Raw genomic sequence first — 20384 nt, 5'->3', positions numbered from 1 at the left:
TACTATGATTTCAGAAGTGAGACAAACTACACATTTACTGCTCTTGGGCCTTACTACTTGCAAACATGAATGTAGCCTCAGGAGCTTCAAAGAGTCTTTGGTGTTTTCCCCTTTCTTTGATAAATTTCTCACTGCTCTCTTCATTACTCACCTCTCTGTGCAGAGTGGCCACAGCCTGATCTTTTCACACTTCAGAGAATTGAAATGCAGGGAGTTAGTGTATGAGGGGGAAAAAAGGGCAGTTTTAGAGGTGCTTGATCTCCAGTGGCAGTAAGATGAGCTGGCCCTGCCCCAGAGCTGGATGAATCCTGCCACATGTGCAGAATGACCCAGCTGGGACAGAGCAGCCTGGCATGGATGGGAGTGATGGGAAGGGGGTAGGACTCCCTGTACTGGATTTGGGTGGAGGTTTAAAGGAGCTCAGCTTATTCACCTCCCTCTCCCACCCCTGGGTATCCTACAAAAGCTTATTTAGAAGCCTGCCAGAAAGTACCTGGGTACTGCACAGAGATGATAAAGTTTCATCCAAAGGTAATTCTCGCTACATTTTCACAATTTTGCATAAGTGCCTCTTAAAATCAATCTAAAAACTTTTTCAGGAAAACTTTGGAGAAGGTTGAAGTTCACCAAGGTTGAAAGTGCCTAAAGCTATGCTCCAGACAGTTTCAGCTAGATCCGTTTGTCTCCAATTTCCATCAGCAGGGCAGCAAAACTCAGGTATCATTCTCAGGAAGGTTTCTACTGAGAAACTGTTTGAAGTGCATCCTTAGGAGAGCAGCTTGTGTAACAACTTGTGCTCAAGTGTTCCTTGTCTGGTACAAACCAGCCTACATTGAGAAAGCAATTTCCCTATGTTCAGATTAGTACCACTTGTTTATAAGCAAGTAGCAAAGATTTGCCTCTGAATATGATTTAGCTATATTTCACCAAGAACTATGTTATTTTTATGTTTTATTGTGTAACCACCTCCTTTGTTGGCTTGCCACTAAGAGTTGTAAGTAAATTCCAGAGCTCTTCCACCTTATGGTCCATAGGAAATTATTTAAGTTGTATATGAGGGAAAGAATATCATAGCTTACACATATATTAGAATTTATGTATATATAATAGAGAAAATAAAATATTTTGATTAATTCCCTTTCCTGGCTTTTTTAATCCTTGCTAAGGCAAGTTCTTGTTTTTAAAAATACTTTCTTATAAATCAAGTTAAAAGATCTGGACGGTTGTTTGCAGCCTGGATGGTTAGTTTGCACATATTTGCTGTTTGTTTTAGTGCATGGAACTACTTGCAATGCAGACATTCGTTCACATATTGCTTTCAGTACAAAAATGAAAATGTTTATTATGCCATTAATATGAAAAATGGAATGTGTGAACTGTAGGCATGTCGTGGACTAATTTTTCTTTGTTGTAACCTCCAACAGGTGATGTTATAACCAGATATGTCACCTCAGAATCCGGGCAAAAGCCATGAAGTGAAATCTTCATCATATCCAAAATCTCATCTTTACCCTTCTCTGGGCAGCAGCCTGGCTGAGCAGAGCTTCCACTTGTCAAAGTGTCCCATCACCATCCAGGGGTAACTTCATGGTCCATTTCAGATGGGGGAACCTTGCTGCCCTCATCCTGTGACCTTGCCAGAGCTGTCAAGCTGCAAGGTGGGACTGGCACAGCCTCTAGATGGTAAACCTGCCTCTCAGCTGAGTGATTTGCATTGCCATGCTAGCCACAGCCAAGAGCTTTTCTTTGGCCTGTACTGCACTTCTGAAAACCAACATAAATTTGCTGTAATTTGTGGCTGAGCTTGCAGGACAACCTCTCAGCACTTCAGTGTTCAGTTTGTAGCTCTGGCACTGCTGCAGCAGTCTGGTCATGGCTGCTTCAGTGACAGGTGAATTGCAAAATTCACCGGAGAAGCTGTGTACTTCCTTGGATAATTGGCATTTTGGAGCTTTGCAGAGAAAGCAGTGGAGACAATGTGGAATTATTAAAAGAAAGACAATGGTTTTGGGACTCCAGATTCTGGTATAATTTACATTTGGACCTCTGGTCTCTACTTCAGAAGTGCAGTTTTAAACAATCTTTTTGTTAATGAAGTGTACAATGTTTTCCTTGTTTTTCAACATAACAGCTGAACTACCATATTAATTATGCATCTTTGGGGATTTTTGTTATTTGGTGCATTTTGAATGCCCTTCAGGGAGAGGGAGGTTTGCAAGTCTGGCAAGGTTTCTCTGAGGGAATAAGAAATTGCTCCTCATCCTTTTCCAGTTGCTTCTAATAATTAGAATGCTGTCTTTGGTGCATTGAACTAAATCCACTGGACTAACAGAAAATGTGTCCTTTTTTTTTTACAAAAGAAAAGTGTTGCCTGGACCTGGGCTTAAATGCTTGCATTTTGGCCAGCAGTTATGGGTCAGCATTTTCATACAAAATCCTGTGTTCAAATTTGGATGTGCTCACAGAAACGAGTCAGGGGAGGCTTAGTTTAGACCTCAGGAAAAGGTTTTTCACCCAGAGGGTGGTCAAGCACTGGAACAGACTCCCCAGGGAAGTGGTCACAGCATCAAGCCTAAGAGAGTGCTCCAGGAGTGTCTGGACAATGCTCTCAGGCCGTGGTGTGACTCTGGAGATGGTGCTGCCAGGAGCTGGGCTGTGATTATGATGGATCCCTTCCAGCTCCGAGTATTCTGTGTGATATTTGGCATGTGAAGTGGCTCCTGGACTTGGTGTTCCACCAAATGAAAACTCCTTCTTTCCTGGTTTGATGAGTCTGTTTGGGCCTTGGCACTACAGAGATTGCTTTGCTCTTCACCTTATGCTGCTGCAGGAACTTGTAACAGGGAGCCCTAAGCCTCCTTTCCCCCCTGTTCTCTACCATGTATTCCATGTATTTTAAAGGATGCTTAAGCATTCCCTTGGGAACTGCAGTCCTAAAAAATGAGGATAATGACCTTTTCATTGTGTTTTAAATTGCCTTTTACTTAGGTGTCTGTCAAGGGAGTAATTTCAGAGAAATTGTATTCTTCATAATCTGCCCTGAGACCTGATGGTACCATTTTAATTTGAGTTAGGAAGCTTAGCTATACTTAGCTTTTCACCAAACTCCTCTAGTTTAATAAACTCACATTTCGTTTTGCATTAATTATTCCTGAACCTGAGATCTTCTTGAAAGGTGACTACTGAATGAACAAATACAAAACAGTTTCATGAGAGAATTTGTCAGAGGAAAATTTTGGCAGTAATTTGAGTAAATTATAGAAAAAATATCAATGGACTCTTCAGATATTTTCTAGAGGGATGTTATTTTTTTTCATAACATAAGGACTCATCATTTGCTTCTGAAATTAATAGCTCTGTTTTTATTTTTAACATTCATAATTAGACATTAATTTGCTCTCTGAATGCTTGCATTTAAAATTCTACAATCATTCCCTTTTGAACAAGTACTACTCTGAATCTCTGGGAGAAAAATTCATGACGATTAAGTATATTTGAAGTGTTACAACATTATCTGGGTGATTTATTTTTACATTCACGTGGGACACGGTCCCATCCATGAAGTCACTGTAAGAGTGCAGGAATTCCAATAAAGGCTTCCACAGAGCATCACTCTGCAGGTCTAACCCTCACAACATCCTACACTAACCTCTTCTTTCTGCTTTTAAATATAGCTTTTGCAATACATCTCAAGAACTGTTTCTGATTGCCTCATGTTTCCTCGGGTGTTTTTCCCCTCTGCTTGTTCTATTTTTTCTCTGTCGTTCCTCAGTTACTCTTCAGGACAATGATTCAGGACATTTTTGAATGCCTGTGGTGCACCCTTCCCTTCATGGGCACAACCACAAAGAAACCTGAAAGACTTTCAACCATCAGTTTTTCTCTGGCCTGTAGGGAACATGCTGAAGTGTGGTGGAAGTATTTGTGGCTGGAACATTGTTGAGTACATCTCAACACAAGAGTACATCCCTGATCCCTCTGTTTGAAATGCCATCTCCCATCAAACAAATAACGTGATGCTGCTTTGTGAAGCAGGCATACACGAAACACTTTCTTTCAGGTTCATATAGGTGTGGTGCCTAGTTTTTCAGAAAGTAGTCTGTCATCCAGGCAGCTTTTTAGGAACATTTTCTGTTATGACATGCAACCAGTGAGATGATAAACTTGATTTCTCTTTAATACCTCTGCTACCTATTGGTGCATCTAGGATGGTGGGCTTGAAACTCTTCTACTTTACCACTGTAGCACCCTGTAAAGGTAAAAAAAAAATGTATTTTTAAAATTGGAATTATTATAGAATAAGAGGTTCTGAAGTCTTGCCCACAGGATGCCACTTCACAGAAAGTGTCAGGGTGAGAAAAGCATAATGCATTTGCCACTTGTCTCTGCAGCTTCCCAGATGTGGGGTTTCATTTCAGATCCCATGTGCTGAGTGCCAGAGCAGTGTCCTCCTAACAGCAGAGCCAGCTCTGTCTGAGCAATCTGTTGTGCCTGGACAGCTCTCACAGAGCTCCTTAGCACTGTGCAGGGGAAAGCAGGAACCAGAGGAGGCTGGAAGGTGAACATTTGAGTGCTCAGCCCTCTCCTGCACCATTGGGCAGCTGAAATACCCTTGTGGTGGCTGCAGGGGACACCCTCCACTGGGCTGGCCACAGGTGTTTGTAATGGAAAGTCTCTGCTGCATTTGCATGGGATTTCTCAAGCTTGTTTGGAAATTGTACTTAGAAGATTTTGGAGAATCGCAGAAAGGCTTGGGTTGGAAGGGACCTTAAAGCCCATCCAGTTCCAATCCCCCTGCCATGGGGGGTTGGGACTCCTTCCACTAGACCAGGTTACTCAAGGCTCCATCCAGCCTGGCCTTGAGTACTTCCAGGGATGGGGCATCCACAGCTGCTCTGGGTATCCTCTTCCTGTGCCTAACCACCCTCACCCTCTAGTAAAGACTTTATTCTTAACATCTTATCTAAATCTCCCTTCTTTCACTTTAAAACCCTTATTCCTTCTTGTCCTATCACTGTAAAAACTTTTGTTCTCCCTCTCTTTTATAAGACCCCTGTAAGTATTGGAGGATCACACAGATCTCCATGGAGCCTTCTCTTCTCCAGTCTGAGCAGCTCCTTCTTTCTCAACCTTTCCTCAGGGGCTCCAGCCCTTGGAGGATCTTCATGGCTGTCCCCTGGATCCACTTTAATAGGTCCCTGTCTCTTGTGCTGAAACCAGGACTTACTCTCCACTAATTGTGTGGTCTACATGGTCCCAAGGCACAGGGTGAGGTGTTTATTTACACACCTTTATCCAAGATTCATCTAAGCCTTTGACAAAAACTGTGCCTCTGCAGAAATGCTGGTGTAGCCATGAGATTTTATGAAAAATCTTTTCCTTAGGATTTTTCCTCCTGAGAAGCTGAGAGGCCTCAGGAACAAAATGTAAACAATGATTGTTTGCTGCTGTGGAATGCAAAAGGTGGATCTGGGATTGGTCTCATGTGGTTGTTTCCAATTAATGGCCAATCCCAGTCCAGCTGTCTCGGACTGTTTCAGTCAGTCTGAACCTTTGTTATTCATTCCTTTTCTATTCTTAGTCAGCCTTCTGATGAAATCCTTCCTTCTATTCTTTTAGTATAGTTTTAAATATAATAGATATCATAAAATAATAAACCAAGCCTTCTGAACATGGAGTCAATTTTCTCGTCTCTTCCCTCATCCTGTGACCCCTGTGAACAGTCACATGCTGGGATGCAGAACAAAAGGTACTATTTGGAGAAGGACAGCAAACTGCTCTACACTTCTTGTAGTGCAGTACTGTTTTCAGGAAGTGTTTTGAACACTGTAGTGCAATAAATAAGAGAAATAGACCTAATAGGTTGCCTTGAACCTCTGTTATGAAGAGGGAAATAATAAGCAGATCTCATATTCCAGGAGGCTGAACACATCAGATGTCAGCCTGACATAATGACATCTCTGCTGTGGGCTGCACTGTCTGAGGCAGGAGTGCCTCCTACAAAGACAGCAGCATCCAGGGGAACCAGTTCTTCATCTTTCAAGGAATTACACTGCTTAGCACACACATTTGTTTCCCACTGTAGTGTTATTGTAGTTTTCTGTACTGATTATTTTTGGTGTTTAAGCTGGGCTTTTATTTGTGTGTTAGCAGTCTGAATTTAATGTCTCTTCTGTGCCTGGGGTATGAAGTGTATACCCTGCTTTTATAATGCAGCCAATTCACCTCTCAGCTTTCAGACCAAATGCTCTTGCTGGAGGATTGGAACTCATCTAAATTACTAATAAAATAATTTCAATCAAAATGAAATCATAATTTAATTATGGGATAATATGTATATGTACAACTATTGGGAATAATACATATACATTTGTGAGCTGTATGGTGGAAAATATCTTCCTCCTATTAAAGATGTGGGCACACATGCAAAGATAAATGACTGGCCCAGCAAAAATCTCTGCTGTTTTTCTAGGCAAACAATCCCAACACAGAAGTCCAATGGAAAATCTTTTGTTAAATGGAATTCAGACCAGGTCACTGTAGCTGCTGGGAGGGTTATGCTGGCAAGGATCGAGATCAGTAGTTTATCTACAGTTTGTATTCTAATTTGTCTAAATTCCTGAATAATTTCAATGTTATTTAAAGGTGTAAGGTAGTTAAATGTGACAGTTCCATAGCCAGAGAGCACAGTCTGTGTGTCTTCAGTAGGTTTAAAATGAGCCCTAAAGCCTGTATAGGACGTGGTGTGTGGGAAGTCTCTAGAATGGCTACAGGCATGAATTGAGTGTACTGTAAATAAACTGTGGCATGAAAACTTTCACTAGTGCTCAGGGAGGAGAGAAAATGCTGATGAATGTTGAAACCATAAGATTTAAATGCAGTGGGTAGCTCCTGCCTGACACACACAGGGCTGGAGCAACGAAAAATTGATTAATTCAGCCAGCACAATGAGGGAGAAGCCTGACTCTGACACTGACATTACATAGAAAAAATTTTGACAGGTAAGTCAAGTTGTGCTATATGTTTTTTTCACCAGTGTTGTACATTTCTGAGGAGCTGCTGTCCTGCTGCCTGCTCTGCAGATGTGGTTCTACAACATTAGGGGACACCATGATTTTCTCAGGTCTGCCCTGTGAGCCCACTGGAAAACAGAGTCCTCTCCTGATTCCCAGTGTCTATATCTTGGACAATAATGGGAAGCAGACTCAGCAATAATAATGGCAAACTCTAGCCTTGATCCTGAAGGTCTGGGAGGTTCCCAGGCTTGGTTGCTGTTTCTCCCTTATTTTCTGAGTGGTCTGACTTCATTCTGTTGTCTGTTTGTCGCTGTGCAATGCTAGGCTAGGACTGTGTACCCCAAGACATGAAACACAGACATGCCTCTCTCTGTCTTGTGCTCCTGCCTTACATTTTACCTCCTCTCACCCCCACCAAGTACTCACTTTGTCCTTTACACTTTGCATGCCACAGATTTCAAAACCTGCCCAGACAGCTGATGGAATCTCCATCAGTGATGTAATGAGGGCATGCTGCTGTGTGGATGCAACTATTCCTACAGCATCTGTATAGCAACTGAGAGCCTTAAAGGCATCCTTGGAGACTTGTGCTGGTTCAGATGGGACTAAAATCTGACTGTCACCAGCCTCTGAAGGAGTAGCTGAGAAAGAGACTTTGCTAGTTGCTGTCTGCCAGCAGTGCTGCAGTCATGAGGCTTCTCCCAGGCTCTTCCAGCTGTGCAGCTCCTGCAGAGAGTGAGTGTGCTCTGCAATGAAGTGGAAAGCCTTTCTCAGGTGGGGGAGAAAGGCTTCCTTATCACCTCCTTAGCAGCTGCACCAGTCCAGTCCAATGGGCTCTCTAAACACTCCTCCTCCTTTGAAGGCTTCCCTGTTTTGTTGTTTGCTTGGCTTATTTTTCTCCAGTAAGAGCTATTTCTTGCAATAGCTGTGTGAAGCTTTATCTGCTCAGCAGGAGAATATCCAGAGCAATTCCTAAGTGTCAGTATCAAGCTAGTGGGGATGGCACCAATGTAAGAAGGTGCTGATGTGCCAAGGAAGTTTGTGGCCACGATGCCTTTTTTTGAATAGAACCTTTTTGTGTGAATTGATAAACAGCTTTGCCTTGCAAGTGAGTATAAATATAAACTACAGAGTGTTGAGAAATATGATACATGCAGCGTCAGTGTCTGTGGAAAAATGAGGTGGATCCCAGCTGTTCTGCAGTAATTTCCAAATACTGTATGCTGAGGCTTTTGCCCTTTCAGTTTAAGAAGCTTGGCAAGGAGAAAGGCCTAGCAAGGGACAGGGAGAGCCCAGGGTAAAGGACTTTCCTCAAATACTGGTAGTTCAAATAGTCCTCTTAATTTCTCTGTATGGGGTATACATAGTGTGAGGTGAGGTATTGTAGCCCAGGGACTGACCTGGGAATAGGAAATGTTAATTTCACATCCCAAGGGGAAAAAATACTAAGGGTAAGAAAATATGGTATTTGGTAATGGTAGGCAGGTAATGCAATATGCACGGCCTGTGCAATTTTAATCAAGGGACTATTCTGTCAAGTACTGTATGATCAAGTAATAAGAGACAATCCATCCTTCATAAGACTAAAGGATAAAAAGATAGAAGAATTATCCTAACTTTTTATAAGGATAAAATACAAATGTTGGACAAATTACCTATTTGGTAAGGCTTGGGAGTTGTGTGTGCATTTTCATGAGTTGGAAGTCAGGTTGCTTGAGTGGGAACAACACTTTCTCTCTAAACAAAGCAGAAATTTAAAGCTTGAAATAAAGTAGTCTTAGAAGTCAGAGACAAGTGGAGCTATGAGCTGAAGCAAGAAATCAAGTTTAATTGGTGTCATCTAGAGTGCCAAAAAGTGCATTTCATCTTCATCATCAATAGAGAATGAAAGAAAAGTAAAAGGCAGTCCAAACCTATTTTAAATAAAATAATTGTTTGGGGTCCTTGCAAAGTGTGACTTTGCTGAATTTGTTGTGTTTCTACACCTCTGCTTTCTGGGCTCGGAAATCTCAGTAATGAGCTGTTTACTGACATTCTTTTCAATTAGACCATTTCTCCTTCAGTAGCAAATGTTATTCTGTTAAAGTGATTTAGTTTCAGGATTGTTTTTCCCTACTGACACAAGTCAGGTGTTTACAGGCAGGACTGACAGCTCTAGCAAAAACCCCCATATCACTGCAGCTTGCAAAACATGATTTTTCTTTTTCTCTTTAAAAAGAGCTGGGGAAAAAAGGCAAAATTAGATTGAAAGAAAACAGTCTGTTTCTAAAAGCCTTCTCCTGGGACTTTTTCATAATGAACCCTAAAAATCAGGGGACTACATTAAATGTTGTGACTGGAAAGTTTTACTGCATTTTGTGCTGACAGAGCAATCATCCTTGCTCTTCCTCCATTTCCCTATCTATCTTTCCAGCCTGTCAGGAAAATCCAAGTTGGTTCCAAACAGCAAGAAGATGCAAGTTCTCAGCTCAGTTACCTACTTTCTTTGGCAGTGTATGAATTCTCTGGGCAAAATATGGAAAAAAACCCAGTTTTCTTGTAGACAAGCATGACTGTCTTAGAAGTAATTTGGCCTTTTAATAGTTTGGATGCACAGATTAAATTTTGAATTTTCTTTCTTCCAGCGTCAGCTCTTTCCTTCCTCACCTTCAGGCTGTTGTGGATGCTGAAAGCACAGGTGAGTGGGGATGAATCAGAAAACAATGATTCAGTTCCTGTGCTAAGGCTGAGCTTGAGAAATTGAGTTTTTCTTCTTAACTGTTTCTCAAGTTATAGCATGAGCAAAAGGCCAAGAGCCTTAAAATCTGCTAAAACTGAAATAGCTAACTCCTTACTATCTCTCTGGGATTAGGCATGTCATCTTAGTGTAACTCCCAGGGCTTTGGGGATAAGAGCATTTCCCTCATTTTTGGAGGATAAAGACTGTGAAATGCTGAAGGTTCATTGAAGTAAATTGACAAATTTAAGTCAAGTGAACATAAATCCGGATTTACCTCCTTGCCAAAAATAACCCCACCAGAGTCAATACTCATGATTTATCAGTTAGAAGTGCTGCTGCTCTTGTCCCCACTTCCTCAGGTTGGTGGCACAGTGGTTTGTGAGGTGAGAGGTTTTGTGCTGTCTGGACATTCAGTGTAGCTCTCCCTCCTCATGTCACCCTACCCAACTGATGTCCAGATTAAGAGGATTTCTACTGTAACAATAAAAACTCTATTTTAATGAAAAACCTCTTGAGTGGGAACCTACTGAAATTTATAACCCTTATCAGCTGAGGATGCTTTTATTTCTTGTGATCTGTTTTTCAATGTCACATATGAAAACCTGGAATGGGAAAGGACACTGGCTGACATTGGCATTACAAATTTAATTATTCCAGGATTTGCTGTTGTTTCTCTTCTTCTAAATCATAGAGCTGTCATTGCTTGGCTGGGTGTAGTAAATAGTGCTGTGGCTCTGCAGCTTGTACATGTCTGCTCTGACTCATAAATTGCAAAGCAAAAATTGAAATGAGTGAATATATTTAAATATTCATTCATTAGAGCTAACTTTAAAAATTAGAATTTTTCTGAATAATCACAGAGTATTAATGTATATCTGTCGTGATGGGTGTGTTGATGAGGAGGCACTTAACTCTTATCAAGGATATTTTCCGACAATGTTGTTTTGGTCCTTGCAGATGAAGTTGTTCTCCCTACTCTGGGATAGAGTGGCTGTCTGCAAGGAGGGCTGGCAACATCCCTAGGGATCTCCTACCTGGCAGGAAGCAGAGTGCCCCTCTCTGCAGCACAAGGGCTGCAGGAGCCTGGGGAAGAGAGAGCTCAGGGGCTTGGAACAGCAGCTTTCCAAAACCTCGGTGCCCTGGGGAGTGAGCTGGTGCCTAAGACCTTGCGGGGTACAAAAGGAGCAAAACCTTTCATTGCATGAATATTCAAATTACTCTTTTTGACTGCAGCTAAACAAACCCTCTCAATTACTAAAACACAGTAAAAAGAAAATACCAAAGAGAAAATACTGTGGGAGACACTGGAATGAATGGCAGGTCGTCAAAGAATAACTGAATGACCAGAGCTGCTTCTAACAATGAAATTTGTTTTCAAAGACTTGGAGGAAAGATTGGGAAAACAATGAAAAAATTCTGGTAATGTTGATGTAAGACCAGGTAGACAACATGCATGTTTGATGCATGCAGGTCAGCATGGAGGGTCAATAAAAGCTGCCCTAATCTGTGTAGCCCTCATCTTTCCTTGAACCTCACTTTTGTACAGGGGGTTGGAAGAGCTCGCTGCTGATAGTAAAATGTTGTGGTGTTCAGCAGCAGAAAGGTGAGGAGGATCTTCCTTGAAGAGAATAAGAAGCATTTAGTGTCCTGAAAAGAGTGTCTTCCAAGAGAAAAATCCAAGACGACCACATCTACACAATTTAAGGAGAAATATAACAATAGTCTGTAAAGGTTACAAGGTTGCAAATGTGAACAGAGGGTAAGAATTTTATATGAAAGCCCAAACAATGTCAATCAGTACTTTAAAATTAAACAAGGGGAAATTAATCTAAGTAGCTGCATAATCATGCTCTGTGATAGATTATGGATTCTTTTTAATTAAAAGTGCTGGAAGGGGAAAGAATAAGTTTGATTAATTTTCTAGTTTGGGTGAAGAAGTTAGAAACTGTTGAGTTGGAAATGACCTGGGTTATGGCTTGCCATGATTTAAACTTAAAAATTTTAGCTATTTCTAGACTTCTAAAAAGTTTAACAAAAGTGACCTGCATTATTCATAATGATTGAGATTTTGTGCAGTTTTATAGGATTAATTAGAAGTGAGAAAACATCTCAAAAATGCATTTTCTTTCTACGATTTCATAATAGTTTTGCACTGTTATTCCTGGTGAATTATAACCCATATCCCTAGTAACATTTCTGTGTTCTTTTCTGTTTTGATATGTGATTCAATATGCCTGACTCTGATCTCTTTCAGCCCCCTCTGTTTTCCCCTTGATCAGCATTGTGTGTCATATTCATTCTGCTTTTGGTTTTCATCATTAAAATGACATTTTTCATCTTCTGCTTCACTGCACTGTTGGGGACTTGCCACTTCTTTTGCTCACCCTTTCTGTTCTTACTTATGGCAAATTAAATAATTAATCAAATAAGAATTCCAGCCATAGTTACTTATAAATCCTGAATATGAAGTTTGACTTGGAAGAGTGAAGTTTTGTGGCAGCATGGACCCACCTTGGCATTCTTATAATGCTTAAGAGAAAATGGAATATTTTCCCATTTCCATGTCCTTGGGAAACGTTATTTCATGGCAAATTCTCAGCCAGTGGAGTGGAGGGGTCTGTGGCACTTTAGCTGAAGATCTGTTGTTTCACTTTCTGGAGACACTTGTAATTAAATGAACATAAGAGTAGAGTTTATCAAACCACATCTACTTGAATGAGAAAGGGGAGTCAGCTCTTCTGATTTTTCAGGTGCTGTTCTCTGTCAGAAATGCCCTACAGAAAGTAAGTGCTCTGAGGGACGTGGTGACAGACAGATCTAAAACCCCTTTTATCTGAGTTCAGGCTGATTCTCTGCCTTTTTCTCTTTTTAACAAGGATCAATCTCCTAAAATCTCAGTGCCTGTAAGTCTGTACAAAGAGGTTGTCTAATGGCACAGCTGAACTCCGTTGGCTGTTTCAATATCTCCAATGTCATACTCCAAAACTCATCATGATTTTTCTGGATTACTTCCTCCTGCTGTGAAAACTGAAGGCAAGCAAAAAATCAAGACACTACCACAAAGAAAACTTGAATCTATTGTGAAAACACTTATCATTGTTCTGTTCTTATGCTTCAGGTCTCTCCCTGTGGTTGTCTCAATAAATCTAAACTTATTGTGAAAAAATTAACCCCAAAATCCCAGAAATAAATTCTTTATTATAATACTTCAAAGGTATTTTTTAAAAATTAAACTAAACCATAGCGTATCTGTAAATCTGAGAAAATTTTGGTGAATTATTGGAACTTTTTCTCATGTTCATAGGAAATTAGCAAACCTACCATCAGTTTTTCTAATTAAGGAGAAATTTAAATCAACACAATAAAGTTGAAGAATTTTTATAGCTATTTTGATTGATTCAGTTGAAATTCATTAATATATTGTTCTGTAACAGAATTCATTACAGAAAAATGTTACAAGGCTATGGGCTATTTCATAAAAAACCCTGTACTAATTGGCTGCAAAGGCTGGGTTTAATCTATGTATTAGTGCACATAAACTGAGAAAAAGAGTTAAGCCAAGCATAGAAGCAGACTTTGAAACTGCAGTAGTATGAAAGAATATAATAGAACAGGATATTAAATAATCAGAGATATAGTATCTAGAAGAAATGTAATTTTGTGTAATTGCCAAAGTAGCACTTTAGGTCAAATAATGAACAATATTATAAAAGGATTAGTCTGACACTGTGTTCCAGTTCATAAATGACAAAATTTACTGTTTCATAGCTTACATATTTTCTTAGGTGAGATAACAGTTAATTTTCACTTCTTCCATACAAATCCTTATATTCATTCACCAGAGAAATTAATGTCTTGCCTTAGGGATTGTCTAAATTTTATATACCTGAATGAGTCAACAGTGAGGGTTTTTTCACATCTGTTTTCTGACTTGGTGTTTCAAAGGGGAAATAACAGCTCTTGTGGATCTCCAAGTCAATTTACTGCAGGTCACATCCTGCCATAAGTAGCTCTTGGCCTTTGGAAACCTCAGCGTATGCGTTTATTATCGACCTCATGGAATTATTTGCAGCCTGCCCTACCTCTCACACTCACTGTGAGCAAGTTTGGGAGCATAAAATCACAAGACTTGTGACAGTTTTGTACTGAATGGGCACCACATTGGAGCTATCTCGTGCCTTACCTGTGAGAGATTATTTGTGACCATTACTCTCCGTGGTGCTGCAACAGACTCTGGAGGAACTGCAGGGACTCGATGCCTGATCTTCCCAAGAGCACAGCAAGTGCTTGCACACATCAACAGTGGACAAATTTTATGTTATACATGGTGCAAATAGAGAGCAATGGGAGTTATTCATGCCAAGTGCATTGAATCTGTGGGCCCATGATTGAAGATACTTATGTGGGAAATGAACACTTCTGTAGGTCTGGTTTGTGTCAGTTGCCAGGTAACTGCTTTCAGAGAATCAGCACAAGAAGTATATTTTCTTAATACCTGTTGAGTAGATCATTATTTTAGCTTTACAAGGAGCTAGTTTATATTTCCACGGTGATCCCACTGATTACTACCACATACTGCACTAAGCAAGGTCTTTCCCCATATATGAGCTGTCAAGAGTCAGTATTTTAAGTATAGGATATGTGAACATGACTTAAAATAATTATTAAATATTTGTTGCTGTATTCTACCTCTTACCAAGCAGGAATAATGAAGCTGTGAAGAAAAGCCACAGGATTTCCCTTTCTCTCCTTTTTGTTTTTCTCTTCCTCTCATTTTGTTCTCTCCCTTTTCCTCCTGTCCCAGTTGTATACTCCATAATGGTGAAATGGTGAGAAATAGAAAAATTGCTGTAGGAAATGCCAGAAGTACAGGTAAAAATACATCTTCTCGGGCTCAGGAGTAAAGGCTATAGATTTTCCAGACTTTCCTTAGGCTTCAGAAAAATCACTGTTAGAAATATCAAGCTGCATAAGAAGAAAGGGCAGCTGTGGAATGTAACAGTCCTAAAGGAATAAAAGATTGTGTCAAGTATGTGAGTAATAGAGGAGGAACTCACATCACTGGTTTCTGTTTTCATTAAGTATGCAGAACCCTGTCTAGTGAACTCAAGACTGTGGATAAACATTTTTTTTTTTCCTTGCTTACTTTTAACAGGCTGATGAGTAGTCATCCTCCCACACCCAGAGGCCATGAGCTGTGAACCAGTTAAACTCTGGAGCTTACAGAGAAGCAGAGACTCCTTTAGAAAGCGATCCAGTTCAGGAGCTTTAGCCATTGACGTCTGCTGGACTGATGCCCCTCAGAGCAATTCCATGTTCTATTGAATGAAGGGAAAAACAACCCCAAAATATATCCACTGGTGTCTTTTATTAAGTTATGCAAAATACAGTATTAATTATGACACTGCATGCATTTTAGACAATATAAATGCAAGCCTACAGAAAATGTGACAAAGAAACCCTCAATTACTTTTGAGGTAGTATACAAGGAAAAATAGGAAAGCAGAAACACAGTGGATTAAAAGAACAAAATATTAGTATCACTTTGTGCATACATTAGTCACTCATAAATACATTTGTATGAAATAACTTAAGATACAATTCCATTCTTGTTAAAAAATATACTTCTTGAAATTCACCATTCTTGGTTTTTTTTTTGATTTCACATGACATTTTATGGTATTTTATCAGGTGGGTTTATTTTTTTTTTTGTTACTGTCATCATGATTTTACCCTTTTCCTCCAAGAATTTAGGCACAGATGGCCTCATGCACAAAAATAAATAAGAAACCTGCTTGAAGGGAAAAGAATTCTGCTCAAATAGCTTAGGATAGTCTAATAAATACATTTTTGTTTATAAAAATATTTCAGGTTTATAAAAGAGGGGAGGGGACAGTCTCCCATGTGGAAAGGATGTCAAGTGAAAAGTGCGGTATAACGTTTTTGAAGAGATTTTGTTTTAAACATATAGTACCGTTATGAATATAGATTTCATAATAATCCTGTTTCTTAGAACCTTATTGTTCACTAGGAGCATCAAATGCTCTCTCCTTCCCTCTGTTTGCTGTCTTATTGCCATGTGGGGAGGTGCCTAGTTCAGAAGGGTTCCGTAGAGCTGTGCTTTTGTAAGGCTGTCCTTCCGACTCAGGCCAGTGCTCCCCGTCCGCTGGAACTGCGGCTGTTTGCTGTGAGCACCCGGATGGCTTCCTTGATCCATGGAAGACTGGTGGATTTCTGGAGCCTCCACTGAACTCTGATTGAGCGACTCTGCCGAGCTGTTGGGGCTCACGTCCACGTATTCCCTTTTCAACACCGGGCTATTTTCGATGTTTTTGCTACTGCATAACTGGACAGTGATCCTTTCGTTTTTTTGGTCTCTCGATTCTTTAGTTTTGTAAGTGGGCAATTTGTCCTGTTTACAGCTCGTGCTGATGTCAATGTTCAGGCCACTGTCTGTTCTCAGGAAGCAAGAATCCACAAGTCTGCTTTGGCAGATGTCATCTCCCTCTGAGCAGCTGTCTGCTTTGTAACTAGCATAGATGGGGCTCGTTCGACTGTCCCCCTTCTTGATGGGGCTGCTGTAGTACTGCTCTGAGAAACTGCAGGGCGACAGCCTGCCAGCGTTCCTGTAGGAGTACGCTCCAATGTCCTCCACGCTCAGCTGCCTCCACCGCCCTGGCAAGTCTTCTTCTGAAAGGTGGGTGCTCCTGCACTCATTCCTCATTTTCTGGTTTGCCAAAGCCTGCTGCGGTGTTATGGCTGAGAAATGAAAAGGTTCGTTTGCATACGGAGGCAGAGTCCTGGTAAAAGTGGGTGAGTTCTCGTTGTCGTCGGCCAGCTCCATGTGCTGGGCGGGTTTGGGCTTGGCGAACCTGGGGCTGCCCTGGTGCTCGTAACCCACGGGCGACTTCCTCTCGAACAGCTCCTCGCGGTTGCTCATGTAGATCGCCTGCTGGGAGGCTGTCAGGGTGTTGGCTTGGGCGTTCTCCTTCTCCTCAGACGTGACGCTGAAGCTGGAGTAGGAGCTGGAGGTTGGCAGGGAGGTGATGTACTCTGGGAAGGCTTCGTGGGAGAAGCTGGAATGGAAACCGTCTTCTTCCACGGTGCTGTCCGTGGAGTTTTGGGAGCGCAGGAACCCCACGTCTTTCACCTGCGTGTCCACGCTCTGCCGCCTCTCCCTCCTCCTCTCCTCGGGGCAGTAAAGGGCCGTGTCACTGCAGTAGATGTCAGACTTGTACTGGGGCCTTTGTCCGACCTTCCCGGCAGAGTCCTGAAAATTGAGATCCCTGGTGGATGGGCTTGACAGGTGCGAGGACAAGCTGTGTGGGTCTGGCTTCTCCAGTACTTTGGCAATGACGCAGGTGGGAATGGTGTCAGCATAAGAGGTGTGGCACAAGGGGACGGAAAGGCTGCAGCCGTGTTTTTCCAGGTGGATGCTGACTCTCTCCTGAAAGTCAGTCGGCAACTGCAACATAAAGAGATGGCAAGGAGAGAGGAGAAAAGGGTACATGTCAGTAGAGGTGTCAGATGAATGCTGTTTGTGACATTACGTAGCTCACCATGCCTGGTTCTTTGTGATGGCCACAATCTTTGTGCATTTCTTGAAACAAATGTAATCAAATGAATTTTGTTTGTTTACTTAACATTTATACATCTTCATCTGCTTTTGTTCACGGATAACACTGTGAAACTGAAATGTTTCCTTCCAAATTAATTCAGGTTGGATAGGAATGATCATAGAATTGCTCAGGTCAGTAGAGGCCTCTACACTCCTCAAGTCCAGCCATTAACCCAGCACTTCCAGGTTTATTTAACTGATGTAAATAAAATATGTAGTAAACAACAATCTTAAAAAGGCAGGAAGGGAATTACAGCCTACAGCAACGCTCCAGACTGTGTGCTTGGGTATGATCTGCAGTTGGAGTGTGGGTGTGCAGAGGTCCCTGTGGGTGTGAGGAAGGAGGAAGAGATCATATCTATTCTGTTCTTCTTTTGTCTTTCTTCAAGCTCATCTTGCCTACAACCCCATGCCAAATTGGCTCCAGCCCTCCAGCATCACCTTTGATAAACAATGCAGTTTGAAGATGCAGAGAAGCTGACTGGCACTTATAGAAGAGGTGCTGGCTGCTGTGACAGGATTATTCCTGAGATGGGAAGAAGGAGATCAAGCTGCCTTCCTTGCCCCTTCAACTGGACACTGCTTGTCAGATCAACCATCCACATACACACTCAACACACTGACAGAAAAAAGCACTAAGACCTGAATTCACATTGTGATTCCTGTGACAGAATTAATCAATAAGTCTGTTGTGCATCAGAAATCATATATATATTTTTTTTTCAGAAAGTCAGGACCAGGGCTGTGGATGATGGTTTCACCTGCCATTCTGTCATGTGGACCAGAAGAGAGACAGATATGACATTCCTTGGTGGAGACTACTCAGGTATCACCAAGCAGGTTTTCCTGTCAAATTGTATCTGTCTTGCTCACTTGAGATCTCTAACAATGATCAGAAAGTAATATGAGAGAGGTTGTCTCTCCCTATTTCTTGCTGGAAATCAGAATTCATGTTTGGAATAATGTGTTTGTGATTTTGTTAGCTCCTTTGATACTCCTGTTGATTTATGCCACTTGGGAATTAATCCCTTCAGTGCTGGGCTGAACTGTGATTTACTCAGCACTCTTTTTATAACTGGAAATCAAGTTCCTCTTTACAAACTAATCAATGGTTAACCTTATGACCTTAGCAATCTCACTTCCTCCTTAAATTTGTTCCTCTAGAGGATAGAACACTACAAATACATGCAGTTGTGCCCCTCCCCTCGATTTTTGACAAAGGAAATTTAAGGTACCTGCTCCTTGTCATGGCCTCACATTTTGTAAGGAATGGAGAGCCTCTTTTAACTTCATTGGGAAGTTTTTAAAGCTATTTTAATCCCCAAATCTCACTGTGTTCAAAATACAACATGTAGTGAAATGACATTCCTGTTATTTGTAGTAGGACGAGTGTTTTTTCAACCACAGACCTTCCAGGATATTTTAGATTAATCATTATGTAGCTAATTAATTCATATGTCCTCCACTGGAAATAAATGATATTGCCAGTCTGCTGGCAGGCAGCAACATTAGTCATAGTAAGTACAGATGCAACAAAGATTGAATAAACAGGTTGTAAAGTAGGCCTGGTGTAAAAAGCCACAGAAATGAGGAAAAAGAAATACAGTTAATTTAATGTGAAAACGCTGTATAGGGCAGCTCTTATTTTAGTATCCTGAAGCACCACTGTTTGATATATTTTATACACATTATTAAGATTCTGAAATGTGTTAAAAAGCACATTATTTTATGGGCACTGCACTGGAAACTGGAATTACTAAAATGATACTGCTATCACATTATTATGTTTTATTACAGTTTAGGTTTCTGGATAACATACAATAGTTTATCAGGAAATATTTGCATTTTTAAAGAATTTATTGGCTGTGACAGCATATTCACACTTGCTAAATTAATAAATGCTTGGACTAATGAGTGGAGACTGCCTATTTGACTGAGTATATGACAGTCTGGGAAACTGAGGGGAGATATCACATTTGTGATAGTTCTCTGCAAATAAACAATTAAATGTTTTTAAGGTCCTAATTAGAATAGGTAGGGTGCTTTCAAGTGTGAGTAATGTAATGATAATTCCTTGATACAATTTGCTAAGGGAAGTCACTTAACAGGAAAAAGTAACAGGACCAAGATAATGGTTAATTTGGAAGTTCTGTCTCTGTTCCATAAAATCATTGTCTGGTAGACAGAAGAATCTTGCTCCATCTTTTTTTACCAGGGTTGTTCAGTGCTCTGAAGCCTTCCACTGACTTAGAGGTGGTTTGTACATTCCAAATTTAATTTTGCAATGCTCCATTGTAGAATTGCACAAGAGAGGCCATTTGGGGGGATGCTGACCCGATGGGACTGAAGAAGGAAAGGCTATTCCCTGTAACCTTCACTGAAACAATATGTGTGTGAGGAAGGTGCTATTGCTTTGTGCAGGGTCTGGATCCCTGAAGAACAGTCTTCTTTACTAAGATAATATTTGCCTCCCCTTTATGGAGCCTATTCCTGATGCCTCGTTTCCTTGGAAGCAAGGATTATTAATTAAAGTTTACACCTTGGAAATCAATCACTCGGTGCTCTGGTTTCTTTAGAAAAAGATATTTGTTCTGGCAGTCCATTTTAAAATTTGGCTTTGGAAACTAGCTGGACTGGAAAATAGCTTGGGGAGGAAAATTGATTACATCAGAATCTCTGACGCCTGTGGCTTGTCAATTCCCTGCTCTCACCCCACTGCTCTTGCACAGTGTTTTGCATTCTGGAGCTCACAGCACTTCAGTGTTCTACAAAACCTTTGCTTTACAGGCAATCAGTGCAGGCCCATCCTGCTGGAAAGGAGAGGTTTGGGGAAAGAGATTTCCTTCAAGTTCCGTCATGGGCGGAACAAAATCGCACTGCTGCTGGGGTTTTGTCAGCAGCTCCCTGGACTGCACAGACACCAGCAGGAGCACGGGGCCTCCTGTGGCTTGGAGGGTGTGTGGAGGAATAAAAGCCTTAAGGGCAAACAAATTCTGGAATTGATGGATGCAAAACAACCTGTTTTCCATGC

General features: G+C 41.0%; 1 protein-coding gene across 1 annotated transcript in view; it reads right to left on the bottom strand.

Annotated features, from left to right (window-relative positions):
* Positions 1–15826: 15826 nt before the first annotated feature.
* Positions 15827–20384, bottom strand: part of BEGAIN (brain enriched guanylate kinase associated) — a gene marked incomplete at its 3' end in the record, with an annotated part of 147568 nt that continues 143010 nt past the window's right edge. Inside the window, exon 8 of the mRNA XM_084207193.1 lies at positions 15827–17200. Within this exon, the coding sequence (XP_084063319.1) occupies positions 15827–17200 (1374 nt within the window). The remainder of the gene's footprint in view (positions 17201–20384) is intronic.

Source organism: Fringilla coelebs (genome assembly GCF_963513975.1).
Source record: "Fringilla coelebs genome assembly, chromosome: 6".
In the NCBI taxonomy this organism is placed as follows: domain Eukaryota; kingdom Metazoa; phylum Chordata; class Aves; order Passeriformes; family Fringillidae; genus Fringilla; species Fringilla coelebs.
Note: the sequence above shows the minus strand (reverse complement) of the source record. Positions and strands in the feature narration are given on the sequence as shown.